We start from the raw sequence: 20,272 nt of genomic DNA, 5'->3' as shown, positions 1-20,272 counted from the left end.
GAGTAAACAATGTCCAGAAAAGATAGCCCAGGCAAGGAGCAAACGATGTCAGTAGAGCACTGTTAGAGGGGAAGAAACACTGTTGCATATTTAACATATTTTTTACTATATGCTGTTATGACTTTATAATTGCTTACGCAGTCTATTAATTACATAGCTTGCTAGGATACTTAGAGAGAAGTGACTTAATTGAGTGAGTTTTTTAATATAATTTGGGGCTTATGCCTTCATAATGCTTTTTTATTATCAAGGATTTGAAACAATCCAGTTACAGTCTTATTATTGCACTCTTAAGCAAGCACCATATAAATTTTTGTTAGAAAAAGTTTTTTATAAAGTTTTGTTAGAATATTTACTTATATTTTCCATTTAGTTCATTAAGTTTTCACAGTTAAATTCTTAAAATATTGTATTAAGTTTTTATGTTACTTTTAAAGATTATCAATAGATAATACATTAGATAAAAATATAACACATTTATATCAGCTGCAGGTGCCTGTTCACTGAAGAAGAAAAGCAGACATATTCTTGGACAGTCAGTTTATCTGTGTTGCATGGGACAAATAAGCTGAAGGATATACAAAAGGAGGTGTACAAGATGCAAAATATTTCTCTGGGTCTCACTGGAGACAACTGCCAGCTGTGATGAACACATGCTTCTGAATTTTCCCTGTTCTGTACGTCTCTTAGGGAGGCGTTCAGGCATTAAGACTCCTTGACTTGACAAAGTAACACAACCTTAAAATTCTATTACCCCTCCAACATATATTCCTGGTAACTTAACTGAACGTGGATTTAACTTACTGAAGCCTGAGACAGGTCCATAGCTTCAAAAATTAGGCTCATCTGAGGGGACATTTGAATGATTTCTCCACTCATCAAACAAAGCTGAAAACAAACCATAAATTTTAAGAATCTTTCATATTTATGTAACTTTTATAAGAATACTAATTTGCTATAAACTTTATTGACCAGAACTTGCCATTACTTGTTCAATGAACTGAAATGGTAGGAGGGCCTTATTGAAAACTCTGAATTAGTATGACATTATTTGCTTTGTTCATTTAATTCCTAAGATTTCAAAATGTATAATTAAAACATGATTCTCCCTCCCTCCTTATATAGTCTTTCTCTTTGCTATGTAATGCTATTTTATAATAATAGGCTGGAATCCTATTGGTGTCTGTATAAAGGTTGTGTATCCAGTTGCTGGCTGATGAGGTGTGGGGACAGCTCTTCTCAAGGTTGCTAGCTGTTATTTGTTCAACAGTAGCAGAACACACTCTCCTGGCTGAGGACACAACTACTTCTGAGAGGAGGGCGGCTGCCCATTCTTCCTTTTTCCCTTAGATTCAGAGAGCATAACTTCAAAGGCTCTCTCTGGCTAATCTAAATGGCCATTATGTAACCAGTACTCTATCTGAATACTTGCAACAATCTGTAAGCTTGTCAAGGTTAATAAAAGGAGCCCTTGGGGCGTCCCCCAGAAGGAGCTCCGCTGGCAGACATCTGTGTCGACTCTCTTCATTAACTTCTCTGTAAAGTTAATCGCTTTCTTTATTCTGTGATCACCTAAACCATCAGCCTTTTGATTTCGTAATCACAATGAGGCACAAGAGTGTATCTCAGATGCAGAGTTGGGTAAATGACCAGACACATGACTGAGACGTGACGCAGCATCTGATCAGTTAGGAACTGTTAGCTGTGGGAAGTTATATAAAACCTATGCAAACCCCAATAAAAGTCAGGCTGATATTTTGTAATTGAAAGACTGTTGTATTTACATTCTGTCAGTGCTATTAATTGCCAGCTTTCAAACTGTTAATAGAACTTTGAGAATTAAAATTTGGATCTGGTTATTTTACATTTCTCTTATTTTGGATATTGGCTCAATAAGTGATTTTATTTTTGACCATGGATATGTTCCTTGAAGAATTTTACAACTGCCGTTACTCATTTATTCACTTGGTTATTACCTTTTTGTTGTCGTCCAACACCGTGTTCATGCTCTCTATCCAAAGGGTATCGATGGGACCATCAAAAACAACCCATTTACGATCAGGTGTCTCCATTAGAGCAAATTCTCGGAAAGTGTTGGCAACGATGCCATCTGACCACTAAAATGTGGAAGTAAAATGTTTTAAAACAAAAAGTAAGCACTGAACAAGGGACATGATGGCGCTGTGGGTTAAACAGCAGAAAGAGCTAAACTAAAGTGTCTGAGCACCACCCAAAAAATAGCTTATCGTTCATTCCTGCCAATCAAGTGTGAGACAGGCACATAGCAGAGTCTCCCAGATTACCGTATTTTTCGCACCATAAGACGCACTTTTTTCCCACAAAACAGGGGGGTGGAAAGTCTGTGCGTCTTATGGAGCGAAGAAAACAGATTATATTTTCCTGTTTTCTTCTCCTAAAAAATTGGTGCGTCTTATGGAAAGGTGCGTCTTATGGAGCGAAAAATACGGGTATATAAGAATGACCAAGTTGAAGATTGGAGATTGATAATACTCCCTTGTGATTGCTGACAATCCTGCATGATGAATGCCTGATATTACAGCACTTTTCTTGTGAATTTTATACATCCACTTGTCATTCTGTTTTGGAGGTAGGGGACTGGATGTGTCAGGGACTATGATTAGCAGCAGTCTCTTCTTTTTATTTAAACTAAACATCACCCCAAAACCCAAGAATTACTGGGGAATGCACAAGTGTTGTCAAGGTCTTAGCCGGGGAGAACTTGAGTATATTGAATAAAGGCTCACCTCATGAGATACTGGGTCAAATCGACCAAAAAGTTGTCCCATAGTTATAGCTTTCGGATTCACAGTTCTGTGCATTACCCTTTCTTCTTCTCCATACCCTCGTTGATTCATAAGGGAAAGAGTGTCTGCTAACACATGCAAAACTTTGGTCTTACCAGCAAAAGGCTCGCCTACAAGCATAAAACTGAAAATGAAAAGTTTATTTATTATCCTGGATCTTCCTTTCCACCAGAAGTCAATAGGACTGTGCACATGACTAATGTTAGACATTTTTTATCATAGAGGCTTTTAGCTATGATCTCAATAAATATATAAAGTCTAGTTACACTGCATTTATTTGTTATTTCTTCCACAGTGTGGTGGAATTAAAGATACTGAAATAAAGTAACATTTACTTGATTTAATTTTGTAACAAACTATTCACAGGCTATTACATGCCCATGTACTGTAAAATAAATATATGTCCATATATTATATATCAAGTTTGTAAAACAGAGCATTTCTATCCATGAAGTAAGGTTTTGTTTTCTCATTCATCAATACAGATATGGTTTATTGCTTATTTATTTATATTTTATCTTTAAAAAGGACCCAAGGCAAATTACCTCATTAAAAACTACCTCAAAACAAGAGAAACAGCCTCCTCTCACGTCACAAAGGAGGTGTCACGTCACTCTTACATACACACTTTACACGCTGCCACCAACCATACACATATCTGACTCCTCAGACAATGGTATGGATTTAAAAAAAAATAAAATGATTGTTTATTGATACAACATAAGTAATAGTAAATCACTGTATTAACTAAATAAGGCAATCAATATAATAAAGTATCCCCTCATACACTCTCTCTCAGACCTTCACTAACACAGTACCTCATAACATGCACATGCCCTAAGTCCCTAACCAGACCCTAACCAAGTCCCTATCTGACTCACACATCATTCACTCCCTCTTGTATACCTTAGCTCCTCCCTCTGAAGTCCCACCTCCTGTCCTGCTATAGGCAGATGAACTACAGCCATAGCAATGACAGGCAGGTGACATCATCACAGCCGTCACACTTATTTATTTATATTTTATCTTTAAAAAGGACCCAAGGCAAATTACCTCATTACAAACTACCTCAAAACAAGAGAAACATGGTGCACTGGAAGCCTAACAATATACACAAAACCTATGTTGCTTTACTAAACACAATATCCTACAAGAATGTACTTATATACTCTGATAATCTACATATATTCACACAGTATGAAAGTTTATAATATCCAAACCACATAAATTGAAATATGCACAGCCACAGGGAAGCCAGAAAAAAATTACATATAACATAACTCCTATACTGAAAAACTCAAGGAAACTTCAAGTATAACAAGATATGAACTATACAAGCACCTCTATAAATGAATTAAGCATTTTTCTTAAATGATTCTCTAGGCTTCGCAGTGGATACCTCATTAAAAAGACAATATTTAAAAGTTAAAAACACCAAATATACAAATATTTTAAAAAGAATTATTATATTAAACAAATATTATATTTTTATAATTTGAAAATAAGTTACTTCAGATCTTTAGAACTACCCTTGGAGATGACATTGTAAATATATTTCTGAGTTGGTAATATAAATATTCTTAAAATTGTCTCTTCCAGAATTTTTGTTCTGCTGATACTACACTATCTGGATTATGTCTTATTATGTAATGTTTTGTCAAATTAGAGCCAACTTGTAGCAATCCTTGTAGTATTTAAAGAGTGATTTCAACAGCTCTCCCACACACACATGATTTTCCATAGCTAAACTGAGATATGAACTTGGATCTCCTTAGTCTGTCACACTATTCACTGCACCAAATATAGATTATAACAATCATAATTACATGCCATCAAGGCAATTCTTACTAGTGCCCCTTCCCAGAGTCTTCTAGTATAGAATGTTTATAAGTAGGGTTTACCATTTCCCAGGATGACCTGTGTTGCCTGAGGCAACACAGGCTGGCTCTTTTCCCCAGGAGGCACATTGGAGTATCAAACTCTCAGCCTCTAACTCCATGGCCAGATACCTAATTCACTGACTATCCACCCAGCATAACAATGCAACAATGAAGATAATTTAATTGCATATTAATGTTAAACAATATATGGCACTCCAGTCTCCTTTATTTATTTACTGATACAATTTTGTTTACAGTGGTGCCTCGCTTAACGAGCGCACCGTTTAACGACGAAGTCACATAGCGATCTATTTTTTTAGATCGCTAATGCGACCACATTGCGATGTTCTGAATAGGCAAAACATCGCATTGCGATGATCTGTAAGCGTTTCGCTTACCGAACTTCGCATTGCGATGTTTTTTTAAACAGCTGATCGGCGGTTCCAAAATGGCCGCCGGGTGCCCAAAATGGCCACCGCAAGTGTTTTCACGCCCTGCCCTTGCTTACCGAGGGCGCAAAAATGGCAGCGCTATGGAGGAACATCGCTGAACGGTGAGTTTGGGAGCCACAGGAACACATTAAACCAAGTTTAATGCGTTCCTATGGCTTTTTCCGTTCCGTTTAGCGATGTTTCTGCATAGCGACGATTAATCCAGAACAGATTAATGTCGCTATGCGGGGCACTACTGTATTTGTACATGGCTTGTAATTCCTGATGAATCTCTCCTCCCACATACAACATTCATTTAAATATGTTCACCCTATTTCCAGAAGAAAAGTTAACATAAGGAACAAAATTTTTAGTAAAACTATCATAGAAATTACTGAAATTGAGCCCAATTAAGAGAGTGGATATTTTATCTTCTTGTCTATTTCTCTTTATATCAGAGCTATGAGTGAAATGTCATTAGTCTCTCAGTCTGTTTGCGTTCAGCAGAAAGACTGATTGCAAAGCTCTGTTATACAATTATATTAATCTTATAGCCACAGATGTTACTATTTAAATGCAAAATGTATTAACGATTAATAATAGATGTCTCTAGGTTTGTCAGAAAGAGAATGATATCATCTGTATATAGTCGTGCCCCACTTAACGATTACCCCATATAACAATGAATCCGCTTCACGACAATGTTTTAAATGGGTTTTTTTTTGCTTTGCAAAGATCGGTTCCCTGCTTCGGGAACTGATTCTTCGCATTATGACAATCAAAACAGCTGATCGTTAGGTTTCAAAATGGCCACCAGGTGCTCAAAATGGCTCCCCACTGTGTTTTTGGACGGATTCCTTGCTCTACATGCAAGAAAATGGCCACCCTTATGGACGATCTTCACTGGACGGTGAGTTTTTCAGCCCATTGGAACGCACTGAACGGTTTTCAATGTGTTTCAATGGGCTTTTTTATTTCGCTTTACGACATTTTCGCTCTACAGCGATTTCACTGAAATAAATTAACGTCGTTAAGCGAGGCACCACTGTAAATGCAAACTTTCTGGTCTATGTTTCCATAACCTATGTGTGAAATCTACGTATTATCTCACATCAAAATAGTCATGGATCCAAAAAAATTTGAAATACAAGTATCCATGTTAAATCCCTCATTTTATGTTAACAGGCACTGTCAAATTAGTTAGTTAGTTTAAAATATTTTTACCCTGCCTTTCTCCCCTCAGAAATGTTATACATGAAGCACTGAAGTATGTACAGTATAGCAACATTCCATCCCACAGTTACAAATTCTTAAGTTTCATTCTCTACAATGGCATTATGTAATCTATTATAATGGGCATATCATACTTAACAAGACTATGTTCTCAAATATACTTACCCATGTCGAACTATCATCATTTCATAAGTCTGTATCATCTTGTCTAGAAAAACTTTAACAGGCTGGACATTATGTTGTTTACAGCATTCATTTGCACATTCTAAAAAATCCTAAAATACAATGTTAAAAATTAACTTCTGTATTTTCTCTCCCCCTAGCAAACAAGCACTCATACAAACACATATTTTATTTTTAGAATATAATGGTTAACATATTTTATTTTATTTTCTAAATCACAGATCGCATACTTCAAAGCACTGCCTATTAAGCCAATTGAATTTTACTATGCCAGAGGATAATAATCTCAGTTTAACAAACTACTGAATTACTTGAACCAACAAAACAAGCCAAATAATGCAGGAAAAGTATCAGCTGAAATCCTGTTGCTTAGTGTACTAAGTTGCATCTAGAGTATCCCAATTGAATCAGTGGTGATTTGGCGAGTCAGCTCTTCTATAAATTGTATTGATTCAGTGTGTCTATTCTAGTTATGTCTTACAAAGCTAAGCAACAGGATTTCAGCCATTGATGCACTCACATTATAACTTCTCACAAAAGGAAAATACAGTGTAGTTTGAGGTCAAAAAGCAGACTTGGAAATTTATCCTAAAGAAACCATATGGCATATGGTTTCTTAACGAAATGGCATGATTCTGTGAAACCTTTATTGGCAATAAACTTTATCCAGCATATGAGCCTTATGTCTCAGTAGAATAGGCCTATTTCCAAAGATTTTTGTATAGGCTTGCAGCCTTAGGTTGTAATGAGAAATCCTATACTGTTGAGACAGAATAGTGAGAAGGGCAGAAGTGTCTGACAGGTGAGAGCGAGACTTGTAAGACAATCATACTAAGAGTGAGATAGCTGTCAAGATGTTTAAACCGTGGCTAGATTGCAAGTGAATAATCCCAGTGTAAGTCGAACAGTGTGATTTTCAGTAGCAAATTGCCATTAGTTATGAAATCAGCACTTCCATTTCTTGTTATACTGTATGTGAAGTTGTTAGAGCTCAAAAAAAAATTTATGGGATGATGAGGTATTGCCCTAATAAAAATGAAAACTGCCTTTAAAATGTGCCTCAGAGAGGTGCCCTAAAAGCGAAAGTATAATTGGAAAGTGTTATGTGAAGAGAGCTAATACTGTATTACAAAATCAAAACAATTCACATGTTTTTAGAACTCAGAACTGGTAAGATAACAAGGCAAGAAGTTGCTCATTCGGTTTTGTGTCAGTTTTTTAGCAAAAAAAAGTTAATAATAGTCACTGTAAACAACTGAATTATTACATTATGTGAAATAGAGAGAACATGGAAAAATGAAAATGCATTTTAAACTGCTGCTTGTGTTAAAAGAGAATAAAAATATATTGTACAACAAGCTTTTACAGAATGGTGTAAAAGGAGAAAAGGATGAATGTAATTTTAATCAGTTTGTTTAATGATAAGCAAGTAGAGAAGAAAAACAAAGGTTTTGTTTATTTTATAAGGTTTTAGCCTCATAATTAATACTGAGTTCTGAAAAGGATATATATGAATATACAGTATATCACAGAACTGAGTACACCTCTTCACATTTCATAAATATTTTAGTATATCTTTTCATGTGACCACACTGAAGAAATGACACTTGGCTACAATGGAAAGCAGTGAGTATACAGCTTGTATAACAGTGTACAGCGGTCTAGACATTAATGGCTGTGTGTTGTGTTATTTTGAGGGGACAGCATATTTACACTGTTATACAAGCCATATACTCATTGCTTTACATTGTAGCCAAGTGTTATTTCTTCAGTGCTGCCACATGAAAAGATATACAGTGGTTCCTCGCTTAACAGGCACCCCGTTTAACGACGAATCTGCACTGTGATGAAGATTTTGTGATCGCTTTTGCGATCGCATTGCGATGTTCCCCATTTTCCCCCAGCTGACAGGTGGGGGCTTTGGAAGGACCAGGTGTTCCCGGCGGCCCTCCTCCCAGCGGCGGCGATGGGGGTGAGGGGGTGGCTGGGGGAGAGCCGGGAGGCAGGGCAAGGCTCGGGTATTTCTGGTGGCCTTCCTCCCGCCGGCGGTGATGGGGGTGAGGGGGTGGCTGTGGAAGAGCTGGAAGGCAGGGCAAGGCCCGGGTGTTCTGGCGGCCCTCCTCCCGGCAGTGGCGGCGGCAACGGGGGTGGCTTAGGGAAAGCCGGGAGGCAGGACAAGGCCTGCGTGTTCCCAGCGGCCCTCCTCCCGCTGGCAGCGACGGGGGTGAGGGGGTGGCTGAGGGAGAGCCGGGAGGCAGGGCAAGGCCCGGGTGTTCCTGGCGGCCCTCCTTCCAGCGCCGGTGCTGGCGACGGGGGTGGCTGAGGGAGAGCCGGGAGGCAGGGCAAGGCTCGGGTATTTCTGGTGGCCTTCCTCCCGCCGGCGGTGATGGGGGTGAGGGGGTGGCTGTGGAAGAGCTGGAAGGCAGGGCAAGGCCCGGGTGTTCCGGCGGCCCTCCTCCCGGCAGTGGCGGCGGCAACGGGGGTGGCTTAGGGAAAGCCGGGAGGCAGGACAAGGCCTGGGTGTTCCCAGCGGCCCTCCTCCCGCTGGCAGCGACGGGGGTGAGGGGGTGGCTGAGGGAGAGCCGGGAGGCAGGGCAAGGCCCGGGTGTTCCTGGCGGCCCTCCTTCCAGCGCCGGTGCTGGCAACGGGGGTGGCTGAGGGAGAGCCGGGAGGCAGGGCAAGGCCCGGGTGTTCCCGGCAGCCCTCCTCCTGGCAGTGGCGACGGGGGTGGCTGGGGAAGAGCTAGAAGGCAGGGCAAGGCCCAGATGTTCCCCGTGCCATCCTTTCAAAGCCCCCGCCGGTCAGCTGGGGGAAAATGCTGGCTGGGGCATTGCGAGGACCGCGGGGGAGGGCTCCCCTGAGGTCCTTCCGAAGCCCCCACCAGTCAGCTGGGGGGAAATGCCAGCTGGGTCTTTGGGAGGACCCCGGGGGAGCCCTCCCCCGCAGTCTTCCCAAAGGCCCCATTTTCGCACAGCTGATCGGCAGTTCCAAAATGGCCGCCTGCTGTGTTGCCTCGTTTTAGAGGCACCGAAAATGGCCGCCCCTATGGAGGATTTTCGCATAAGGTGAGTTTTAAGCCCATAGGAACCCATTAAACGCGTTTTAATGCATTCCTATGGGCTTTTTTATTTCGCATAGCGACGAATCCGGATAGCGATGATTTTTCGGATTATCGTCGCTATGCGGGGCACCACTGTACTGTACTAAAATGTTTATGAAATGTGAGGGGCTGTACTTACTTCTGTGATATACTGTATATTCTGTAGTATTAATGAAAATAACATGCAAATGCATTGTATTGTAAGTAAATCTAGGCATTCTAACAAGTACTAGCAGAAGGGAGGGGGGATTTTACTCCAACCTTGAAGGTCAGGAACTGGGCAGGTCAGGCCTTGATGCAAGAAGTTGATGGGCAGATCCTGTGGCCTTCAACATTGAGCTTTCCAGTAGTTGAAAAGTTTTCACTCTGACAGTTTTGAGTGATGATGTAGAATTAGATTATAAATAGAGAGCACTTGTGCACTGCTACATAATGGAGAGGCATTTTATCCAAAGGGAATGGAAAGCATATAAATTTTGCTTTCATGGAGTGAAAGCGGGAATAGGATATGTGCAACATGGACAGTCTGAGAGCGTCCAGCTTATGGAGATAACATAAGTCACAGATTCAAACTGGCTAAGGCTTGGTGAGAAAATAATTTCCTGTGTGTTAATATCGTGCTTAAAACTAAATATGCTTTTAATTTTGTATTTTCTTATTATAAGAACTCTGATGTTATTTAATGTACTTTTAAGAAAGTTTTCAAAGCTTTTGGAATTATACTGCCTTTTACTTTTAAATGAAATTATAGAGTTGTATTCTCTGCCTTTATAGACTATGAGCTCCTGTATTTCAGTGTTTTTTTCTTTTTGATTCAAACATGACTAAAATTTTTGTCTGGACTTTGTATAATTACAAGCTGACCATTGAGATGCATTTTCTGACTGAAGTATTTGTCCAAAGCATAAGTTCAGTTTTATGATTTTAAAGCATATGTGCTTACAGTTTTTCCTCACAACTGTATTTGATATTTTCGGATTTGCTAGTTTTAAAAGTTTGGAACCTAGAAATGATGTAGATAAATAGAACTTCTACATATTTAACAAGTTTTGGAATTGCCTGGAATTACTGAAACAAAAGAAAGTCTCATGTGATGGGAAAAGCTTGCCACTGATGGTCTGGTTTCATTCTGTGATTAACTGTTTACTGGGATAATGTCAGCTATGACAAATCATAGAATCTGTTCTTTGCCTAGGAGGTCTATAAATCTTTGTAGCACTCCTGGGGGAGTCAGTTATCCTTATCAAGTTCTGACAGTCATGCAATTGCTGTGCAACAGGATATACAATCACAACTTCTGAATTAATATCAATTCACTGCTGATATTTATAACATTGAATTTATGCCAGCAGGCATAAATAATATGATTCTGACACATATAACTGAAAACACTGCAAAATGCAATTAAATGACTGTTAAAAATTAAGAGGAAAAATGTCAGTAGATCAGTGTTGCTGAATTGGAGATGCACTCACATTGTAATCTGCTTCAGGAAGTTTAACACCTGGGAATAAATCACTTGTAATACCCATGAACAGAGGTATGTCATGTGACAAAAATTTAGGCTCGTTCACATCTTTGATTGATCGGAGGAGCTGAATGAAATAAAGCAACAGCAGAAATGCATATCATAATTTGTCACTGATCTAAATCATCAGTAAATACAACTCTGCAAAATGCAGTGTACTATTTATTCCCCGTCTCCAATGCTAAATAATGAAACTGCTAAACTAGAGCATAATCTGAAATTTACTGGACTTGTGAATTAGAACTGGTATCTGGGCAAAAGGACAGCACAGACAGCAACAAGGAGGCATGTAACAAGGATGTGTAAGGAAGCATTAGTATCCTGTTCACTATTTGGGATATAGTGACCAAACAAGTTTATAACTATATGTCACCAGTGATCAGTAACTCCTACATGGGTTACTTGAAAGTATAAGGGAAAGAAGTAGCACATGAATGGTGGTAAGGGAATGATCTTGAGTGGAATCATTCTGAATTGTGAATCATGATATACTTTGCAAAATTACTCTTCAAACTTTTGATGTCCTGTATTCTGAGAGTATGAAGTACTTTTTCCACTCCACGGCTCTTTCCTGGCTGCACATATAAGAATCCTACCCAATCTGGGGGACCTCTGAGACAGTTTAGTTGGGGGCTTCAGCTGCTTCATTCTGACCCTTGTGTCAGAATGAAGCAGTCACTGCACTGCACGGATGTCACTTCCTTCCCCTCCTTTCACTTTCATTCTGGGATAAGGGACTCCTCTGGGATGCAAAGCATTAAAGAATCGGCAGAGGCAAGGAAAGCTACTCCCATCACAACAAGTATAAATGGTGAATGTATTCTTGAAGGTGAACTCTCATATGAATGGTGAACTCTCAAATCAATCCACAACCCCTATGTGAGGACTGGTTGCAATTTCAGACATAATACAGGCTACAAATCAAAATTGCAGCAAAGCTGAATCATTCCAATTCAGCTATCCAATGTAGACGCAGCCTTACAGTGGGGTCTTGACTTGAGAACTTAATCCGTATTGGAAGGCGGTTCTCAAGTCAAAATGTTCTCAAGTCAAATCTGCATTTCCCATAGGAATGCATTGAAAACCATTTGATCCGTATCTGCTCTTTTCCGTCCATAGAAACTAATGGGAAGCTGCTGTTCCGCCTTCGACCACTAGAGGGGGATATTTTGTTTCTTTTTTTCTTAGGTCAAGAAAGGTTCAGGGAAGGCAGGGAAAATACAGTCCAGGCAGTACCAGGCAGTCCGAAGACTGTCTCCCAATCCACTCTCTAAACGCTGGGAGGAGTGAGGAAGCAGACAGGCACCCTTTTCACTGGCCAACAGTTAACTGAAAGTTCAAATTTTGCACTTTCCCTGCCTCCCATGTGGTTTTTTTTCAGTTCTTAACTCAAATCTAAGTACTTAAGTCAAGTCAGTATTTTCCTATGAGAGCGGTTCTTAAGTCAAAATGTTCTTAACTCAAGCCGTTCTTAAGTCAAGACCCCACTGTACTTAAAATGTATAAAAACATTATTCATAGAAAAAGAACTGAGTCCCAATAAAGGAGTACTTGGATAGCTCCAGAAGCTGGAAAGTGATGACTAATGCTGGGAGTAGATAGTAAGTGTTGATTGCACTAGCCTTTCTGCTAAGCTGGAAGGCATTGAATCCAAATGTAAAGTAGCTACCTCAAGGTCAAAAAATGACCAGTGCCTGACTGTGCAAGACAACCGAAGCTAAAAACAGCTATTGTGCCCTTTCCTCTCCTTTCCCTTTTCCCAAGCTTTCATATTGTTTCTCAGCCTCTCCTATGTGCTCCAAGGCTACATTTAAGCGGTCCAAATGACTAGCAAAACCTTGGGACTAGCCATGATGGTTAGCCTTCATGTTGCCCGCATGCAGTTGGAAAAGACACCTCATGTGGCAATGCTAAGCTTGGTCTATGTTAGATTATGAGGTTCCTTGTGACTGGCCACAGGACAGCAGTGTCCCATTCGGTCTTGGGGTGTTCTAAGGAGCCAATGACACTAAGCGTATTTCTGCTTACTTTTTGCAAACTGAAGACTTGCCAGGCAACATGGGAGCTGAAGAAAAAGAGCTACAATTGGCAGAAGAGACAGAAGGACAGGGGTAAGTAGTGGTCTCAGCAAGAAAGAGAGGATATATGTTGTAAATCTCCTTGAGAGAAGCAAGAAGGTAAGAAGACAAAAAAGAGGAAAAAATAGATTGAAAAGTGAAAGCAAACATATTGATTTCTAGAGAATTCAGAATGGAGCTGCTAAAAGAGGCTTCTCCTGTGCAAGGAAAGGATCTTGGAATAAAACTAGAGGGCAGACCCTTTTCTGTCACTCCATCCACTACACCACACTGGAAATCTCATGAATGAATGAATGAAAGAAATTGAAATGAACTATCAAGATATCAGAGATAGTCTTCCAAATGTTACAAATGGGGAAAAAGTACACAAAAGTTACTAGAAAAGGATGAGCAACAGTCCAAATCCAATAGAGTATTCATAAATGTCTGCAAGGTCAAATTACTATCTTATTTATTATTTATTTCCAAACTGCCCTTCATCCTGCCAAATTCAAGAGTACTGCACAAGAATAAAATAATATGAATGTGACACTTACAAGTATATCCTCATTCTCTGATGGGAATTTCAGTTTTAGGTTACCAGCAGCTATTAATACAGCTTTGACTGCACGCATACCATAGTCGTAATGGAACTGAGATGAAAGCTGTTCAGAGCACAATCTGTAGGTCATTACTATTTTCACTGATAGTGGCTTAGCATTCAGAAACCCGTAAGAGTACAGAGAGATTTCAGCAATGAGGGCATAGTTAGGAACCATCATGGCCACTGTTCGAAAAAGAACCTAAAAAGCATATAAAATATATATATATATATTGCATCTCTGATAATACCCTTGGTGAATTATTTGCCTTCTTTTTATAGCACTTGCAGCTAGTTGGTCAGTATATATTTTCAGCATGTGCATTTTACTTTCCTAAATCAAACAACAAACAAACAAAACCCAAACCAGGAAATATTTGATAAACTTTCATTAAAACTTTCATTAAAACTACATTTTTCATATCAGATATGCCAATCGTTCTCTTGTTGAGAAACTGACTTTCAATTTAAGCTGAACCACCACCAACAAAAAACCCTTCACAGAGCTGTTTTGTCTGCAATATGCCACAGAAGGGAAAGAAAATGCAGGGCATTATTTTTCTTTTTTTAATTTGTTTAGGACGGGGACGTGGTGGCGCTGTGGGCTAAACTGCAGAAGCCTGTGCTGCAGGGTCAGAAGACCAGCAGTCCTAAGATCAAATCCACGCGTCGGAGTGAGCGCCCGTTGCTTGTCCCAGCTCCCGCCAACCTAGCGGTTCGAAAGCATGCAAATGCAAGTAGATAAATAGGAACCACTTCGGTGGGAAGGTAACAGCGTTCCGTGTCTAAGTCGCACTGGCCACGTGACCACGGAAGATTGTCTTCGGACAAAACGCTGGCTCTATGGCTTGGAAAAGGGGATGAGCACTGCCCCCTAGAGTCGAACACGACTGGACAAAAATTGTCAAGGGGAACCAATTTGTTTAGGTTAATTTCTATTGTCACATTTTTATATTTTCCCCAAGACAGCTCAGTCTTAAGATAAAATATCTTGTGGCACTTTAAAAACTCACAGGTGCATCAGCTTTTACGATTGGAGTCTACAAGGCTTTACACCAAATAAAATGAATTAGTCTTTTTGTTGGTTTTGCTGCAGCAGACTAATCCAGCCACCCCCAATGGAAATGTTAAATAAATAAATGTTTTAACGTAAAGGCAAATTCTACGTTGTCATATACCATATTTTTCCCTGTATAAGACTATACTTTTATCTAAAATCTTTAGACTAAAAATTGAGGGTCATCTTCTACAGAGAAGTAAGCTGCGGAGAGAACAAAAACAAGTGGAGGGGAAATCAGGGATCAAAGTAATTCTGCAGTGCTTTTATCCCTTTCCCCCTACACTTGCTAAGCCCCACTTAATTTTGGATTGGAAAAATGGAGGGGCATCTTATACATGGGGCTATTATACACAGAAAAATACGGTATATGCTTATTTTATAACCTATTTGAGAAAGCTATAGAAGCCAATCACATGGATCTTTTTACACTAATATGTCCTCTATTCAAGACATGATTTTAAGACATCAAGGCAACATCAGAACTGACTTAGTTTAACATGTTTCTTATCTTTTACCTTGAGATTGTCTGGCAGTTCAGAACGACCTGCATAACCTGGATTCATAGTAATAGCAACAAAACAGTTGGGATTAAGTTTCAGTTCAGTCCCTTCGAAATTAAATGTCTCCAGCCTCATCTGGATAGCTCTCTGGATGCAGAGGATCTGCTGAGCCACCACAGATAGCACTTCCAGTTCAATGCGATTGAATTCATCAAAGCAGGCCCAAGCACCTGAAGAGGCCAAACCCTTGAAAAACTAAGAACCATGTATAAACATTTTAGAAGCTGTATCAGGATGCTTTGACATATATGCTTGCTACTACACAAACACTAACCGCACAATAAAACCTAGCTGCATTAGACAAATAAGGCTGCAATTAGAAGATAACATTGGAAAGGATTTGCTGTGGAAATAAAATGGATATATTCATTTTTTAAAAAACCAATCAAGACAAACACCAATGTGAATCAGCCTGGACCTCTTTGCTTCCAAAGTGGAGTGTTTTTTTTCCTGCCGCTGGTGGCTTCTACTTTTTTCAAACTAGAATGATGAACTTCATGTGATCAGTTGTTTCTTTCTTCAAACAACAAGGGAAGGTATGATTGAAGGTGATATTCTGGTGACATACGAAGCTGGATGTGATCTTTTGGACAACGGAAATACCCAGTCCCATAATCTTTTTTCCTAATTACCCCAAAGTGTGTATATATTAAATAACTACCAAGTTTAGCACTTTATCACCTCTGCTTGGACAGAAAAAAAGGATAACATTGATATGAAACAGTAACAACTCCAGTGAACTACAGTGAGTAGACTATTATGTTTCTGTGCTATGTGCGTATGTGTTTCTATCTTATGGAGAACTTTGGAAAACTATCCCTTTCCCCTAATGACAAGCAACACTTTGAACAGCCCACTGACTTCACAATGAATCATAAAAGGACAGCTGAGAATCCACAGAAGGGGGGGATCAAAGGAAGTGGGGCTGCGGCACATGTCAAACCACATCAGCCAGAGTGGACACTGGCACTGAAACAATCCTCAGTCTCCATGTGATCATCTCATCTGAGCCGAAGTGCAATCAAGCTGCAGCAAAGGGGAATTGCCATGGTTTGACTTGCCAGCGTAGTCGCAGGCTAAGATGACTGAAATAGGAGAAGAACTACAACAACTAGGAGACATTGTAAAAAAACTGCTGCTCAGTCTATATTTGTACAGACAATTATTTATGTGAAGCAACAGAAAATATTTCCCACTGATGCAGGCCTGATCCAATGCAGTTAGCCTGACAGATGCACAAACACCAGAGAAACAATAATCAGCCTTATGGAGAAAAGAGTCTATTCTCTTCTTTTTCCTGTTTACTCTCACTTGCAGTCACTCATTTATGCCCTGTACATGCCGATGGAGCTGGGAAACTGATTTCACTCTCATGGGACTCTGCACTTTTTAAACTGTCAAATGAGTGTGTAGACAAGTACTCTTGAATGCAACAATATGGAAAACAATTTGATAACAACACCACACATGCAGTTTTAAAAAATATTTTCATCACTGGGAAGTTTATTATTTGTCTTGGGACAACAGATGACAATAAAGAACATACTTTCACTGTGGAAAAATCAGTCATATGTCTATGGATCAGTTTTTCCACGGCACTGTTTTGAGGGCACTTTAGCATATGACTACAGTGTGTGATCATATTATGCACAACAAATCATATTTAGATACCTCAAGAGGTTTTAAAAGCAGTGAGTATTGGGTGCTTACACAGTACAATCCTACCTACATTAACTTTGGCCAGAAACAGACTTTACACATAGCCCATGACTGGGGAGCAAAAATTTTAACTAAAGTGAGTGCAGTATCTGTAACAGCACATGCTTCTCCTGGATTATGCAATTTTTTTGCTTTGCTTAATGGCTGGTATTCAAGCAATCCCATTAGATGTCACTAGTTTATAAAATTAACAGCAGAATTTGGTGTACAAAAGAAAACTAAATCATCATAACGTGGTCCACTTTACCTTTCCCATGGCTAGGTAATCAAGGCCATCAGAACAGTTGAAGACAACACACTGCACAGCAAGAGCTTTAGCCAGATCTTTGGTGGTCTCTGTTTTACCTGTCCCAGCTGGGCCCTCCGGAGCACCGCCAAGATTTAAATAAAAAGCTCCAATCTAAGGATAAAAAGAGTTAATCAAAATACTGGAATAAAACTATTTAGATATTAACAGAATCACATCCAGTTGTAAATAACAGAGATAAAATATCACAGAAAGCATATAGTGTCTGCCACAATTTTTTTACACATTCATTTCTCACAAAAATGTATGCCTTTTTCTCTCATGCAACAAGCATTTATTTATTTATTCTGCCTTCCTGTGAGCTTGCCCAGTACCACTGCAAAAACACAATTACACAAAGAAATCTTTGTACAGCAAAATTAAATTCTAATAAAAAACATATGTATCTCAGTTTTTCAGAAACTGGAAATTTCCCTGGAAATTCAAATTTCTAGCCCTTTCTCCCTATTTGCCTTCAGAGCTCTCAAAGGGCTTCCTCCGATGTCAGGGGGAAAGCCCTTTGAGAGCTCCGAAGGTGCCGATCGCGGTGGCAGGACCCCCAGGGAGGTCTCCCATGGTGGCAGGCAAGCCCTGGGAGACCTCCCTGGGGGTCCCTGCTGCCGCAATCAGGACCTTCCAAGCTCTCAAAGGGCTTTCCCCCCGACATCGGAGGAAGCCCTTTGAGAGCTCCGAAGCCAAAAAGGCAGGGAGCCCTTTCCCCCTGCCTTTTTGCCTTTTGAAATACTGGAATGGATTAATTCCGTTCCCATGCATTTCAACGGGAAATGGTACTTCGACTTACAAACTTTTTGATGTACACATGCCGCTCCAAAATGGATTAAGTTCGTAAATCGAGGTACCACTGTATGCTTTGCATACATTTCATTTAAACAAATGAACTCAAGCATGTCTAACTTAGTGCAGGTTGTGTTTTTCATCCACAAATTCTGAGACCTCAAGAAGACAATATCTGAAAACTACTGTCAAAAGTGCAAGTAGAGGATATAATTATAGTTCTCTAGAGATCTCTTATCATTCTTATCAGAAAATTATTTTTAAAGCCATACCAGAGTGCGGTAACATCTGTCTGTAAGAGGAGTAATTACAAGTCGAGGAGAGTTGCCAAGATATTCATAAGCATATTTTACATTGCAGTTGATGATGCGCACACGAACATTCTCATACTCCCAGTAATACCGCAGCTGAGCAAGCCACTGAAAATCCGTTTCATGAGATACCCCTAGTGGTAATAACATAAACAGTGAGGTCCCAGTCCTCTGCACCTTCTAGCAGGCAGGTGAACCAATTTTGGATAGGATCCCGTTGCCTACTCCAATTTTCCGTTCATCTTAATATGTACATGTTGACTATGTTTAAAAAAACGTTGGCTTTTAAAATGGGGCTTATTATGTTTTTAATCAGTTTTAAGGAATTTTAAAAAGTATTTTTATGGTTATGTATCATTTTGGGGGACTGTAAGTTGAGGAGTGATAAACAAATACTGTATGTACAGTATAATGAAATCATTCTAACTATGAGAGGATTAATTGTAAAAGAAGTCATTTTTGAGAGCAATGAGGGAAGCATCTAATAGACATCAATATATGGATAATTTGATATAATACATACCACTTTCTATCATTTCCATGACAACATCTCTAGCATGCACATCAATAGTGACCAAAGCACCCAGTGTGGTTCTTGTTTGTTTAGACAACTTCCCCCTTACCAGTTCTACAATATCATTTAGCTGAAGCTGTAAGTTATCGTAATAATTCTGTAACCCCTGCAAAACGAAAACACATTTGAAAAGTTCTGCCAGGTACAAACCAAATGTAGCAAATGACTAGGGTTGAACATTAACCCCGATTAAATTTAGAAGCCACTTCAGTGCATTGGGATGGATCTTGGATTTGGGCTGAAGTGATCCAGAGTCATCCAATTTGATTTATGCATCAGATCTGAATTAGTTTGTACATTTTTGCTTTTGTGCTGATATGTATGAAATTTGGAGACCTGATAAATTTGAGAGAAGTAAGCCTGCCAAATTTTAGGCACCTATACAATTTGCTATATTCAAGAAGCAAAATGTGATGCTTAAAATAAGACATATACAGTGGTGCCTCGCATAACGAGTGCACCGTTTAACGAAGAATCCGCATACCGATGCGGATTTCCCCATCGCTAATGCGAGGGCATCCTCACATTGCGATGGGGGAACAGCTGTTCGGCGGTTCCAAAATGGCCGTCGGACACCCAAAATGGCCGCCGGAACACTAAAAATGGCCGCCGGGACACCCAAAATGGCCACCGGAACACTAAACATGGCCGCCGGGACACTCAAAATGGCTGCCGGGACACCCAAAATGGCTGCCGGGACACCCAAAATGGCCACCGCAACATGGGGAAACATCGGAGACTGGTGAGTTTTGGGCCCATTTGGAACGCATTAAACGAAGTTTAATGCGTTCCAATGGGTTTCCCACGTAACGATGTTTCCCCATAGCGAAGGTTAATCCGGAACAGGTTAACCTCACTATGCGGGGCACCACTGTACATGATTGAGTGCTCAGTCTTGCCCATTTATTCAACCGGCTGCTTTCTGCATAGCTCATCAGTTCTCAAAGGAGGAGGAGAGTGATGGTATTGGCACCTTCCTCTCCATGTCCTCCATCAGCCTGCATAAACCAGCTGCTTCTCAATGGGCTATGTGAATAATGCCTAGCCTGAGAAATCCTCAGGACCAAGGCATTATTGAGACAGGTGGCAAAGAAAAATGGTCTGTGACTAGGTAGTTTTTCTGGGGGCC

The 20,272-nt window shown here is 39.9% G+C and overlaps 1 protein-coding gene across 3 annotated transcripts in view; it reads right to left on the bottom strand.

Annotated features, from left to right (window-relative positions):
* Nucleotides 1-20,272, bottom strand: part of DNAH12 (dynein axonemal heavy chain 12) — a 144,101-nt gene that overhangs the window by 83,354 nt on the left and 40,475 nt on the right. For all 3 annotated transcript variants that reach the window (XR_013541652.1, XM_078385322.1, XM_072989607.2), the window contains exons 24-33: nucleotides 19,093-19,249; nucleotides 18,531-18,703; nucleotides 17,425-17,577; nucleotides 15,414-15,653; nucleotides 13,795-14,040; nucleotides 11,128-11,247; nucleotides 6,535-6,644; nucleotides 2,766-2,949; nucleotides 1,977-2,117; nucleotides 805-888 (exon numbers count right to left, since the gene is read on the bottom strand). Coding sequence is in view for 2 of the 3 variants with exons in the window: in XM_078385322.1 (XP_078241448.1) it covers nucleotides 805-888; nucleotides 1,977-2,117; nucleotides 2,766-2,949; nucleotides 6,535-6,644; nucleotides 11,128-11,247; nucleotides 13,795-14,040; nucleotides 15,414-15,653; nucleotides 17,425-17,577; nucleotides 18,531-18,703; nucleotides 19,093-19,249 (1,608 nt within the window). In the remaining variant the exon portion in view is untranslated. The remainder of the gene's footprint in view (nucleotides 1-804; nucleotides 889-1,976; nucleotides 2,118-2,765; nucleotides 2,950-6,534; nucleotides 6,645-11,127; nucleotides 11,248-13,794; nucleotides 14,041-15,413; nucleotides 15,654-17,424; nucleotides 17,578-18,530; nucleotides 18,704-19,092; nucleotides 19,250-20,272) is intronic.

This window comes from Pogona vitticeps, chromosome 2, assembly GCF_051106095.1.
Source record: "Pogona vitticeps strain Pit_001003342236 chromosome 2, PviZW2.1, whole genome shotgun sequence".
Classification (NCBI taxonomy): Eukaryota; Metazoa; Chordata; class Lepidosauria; order Squamata; family Agamidae; genus Pogona; species Pogona vitticeps.
Note: the sequence above shows the minus strand (reverse complement) of the source record. Positions and strands in the feature narration are given on the sequence as shown.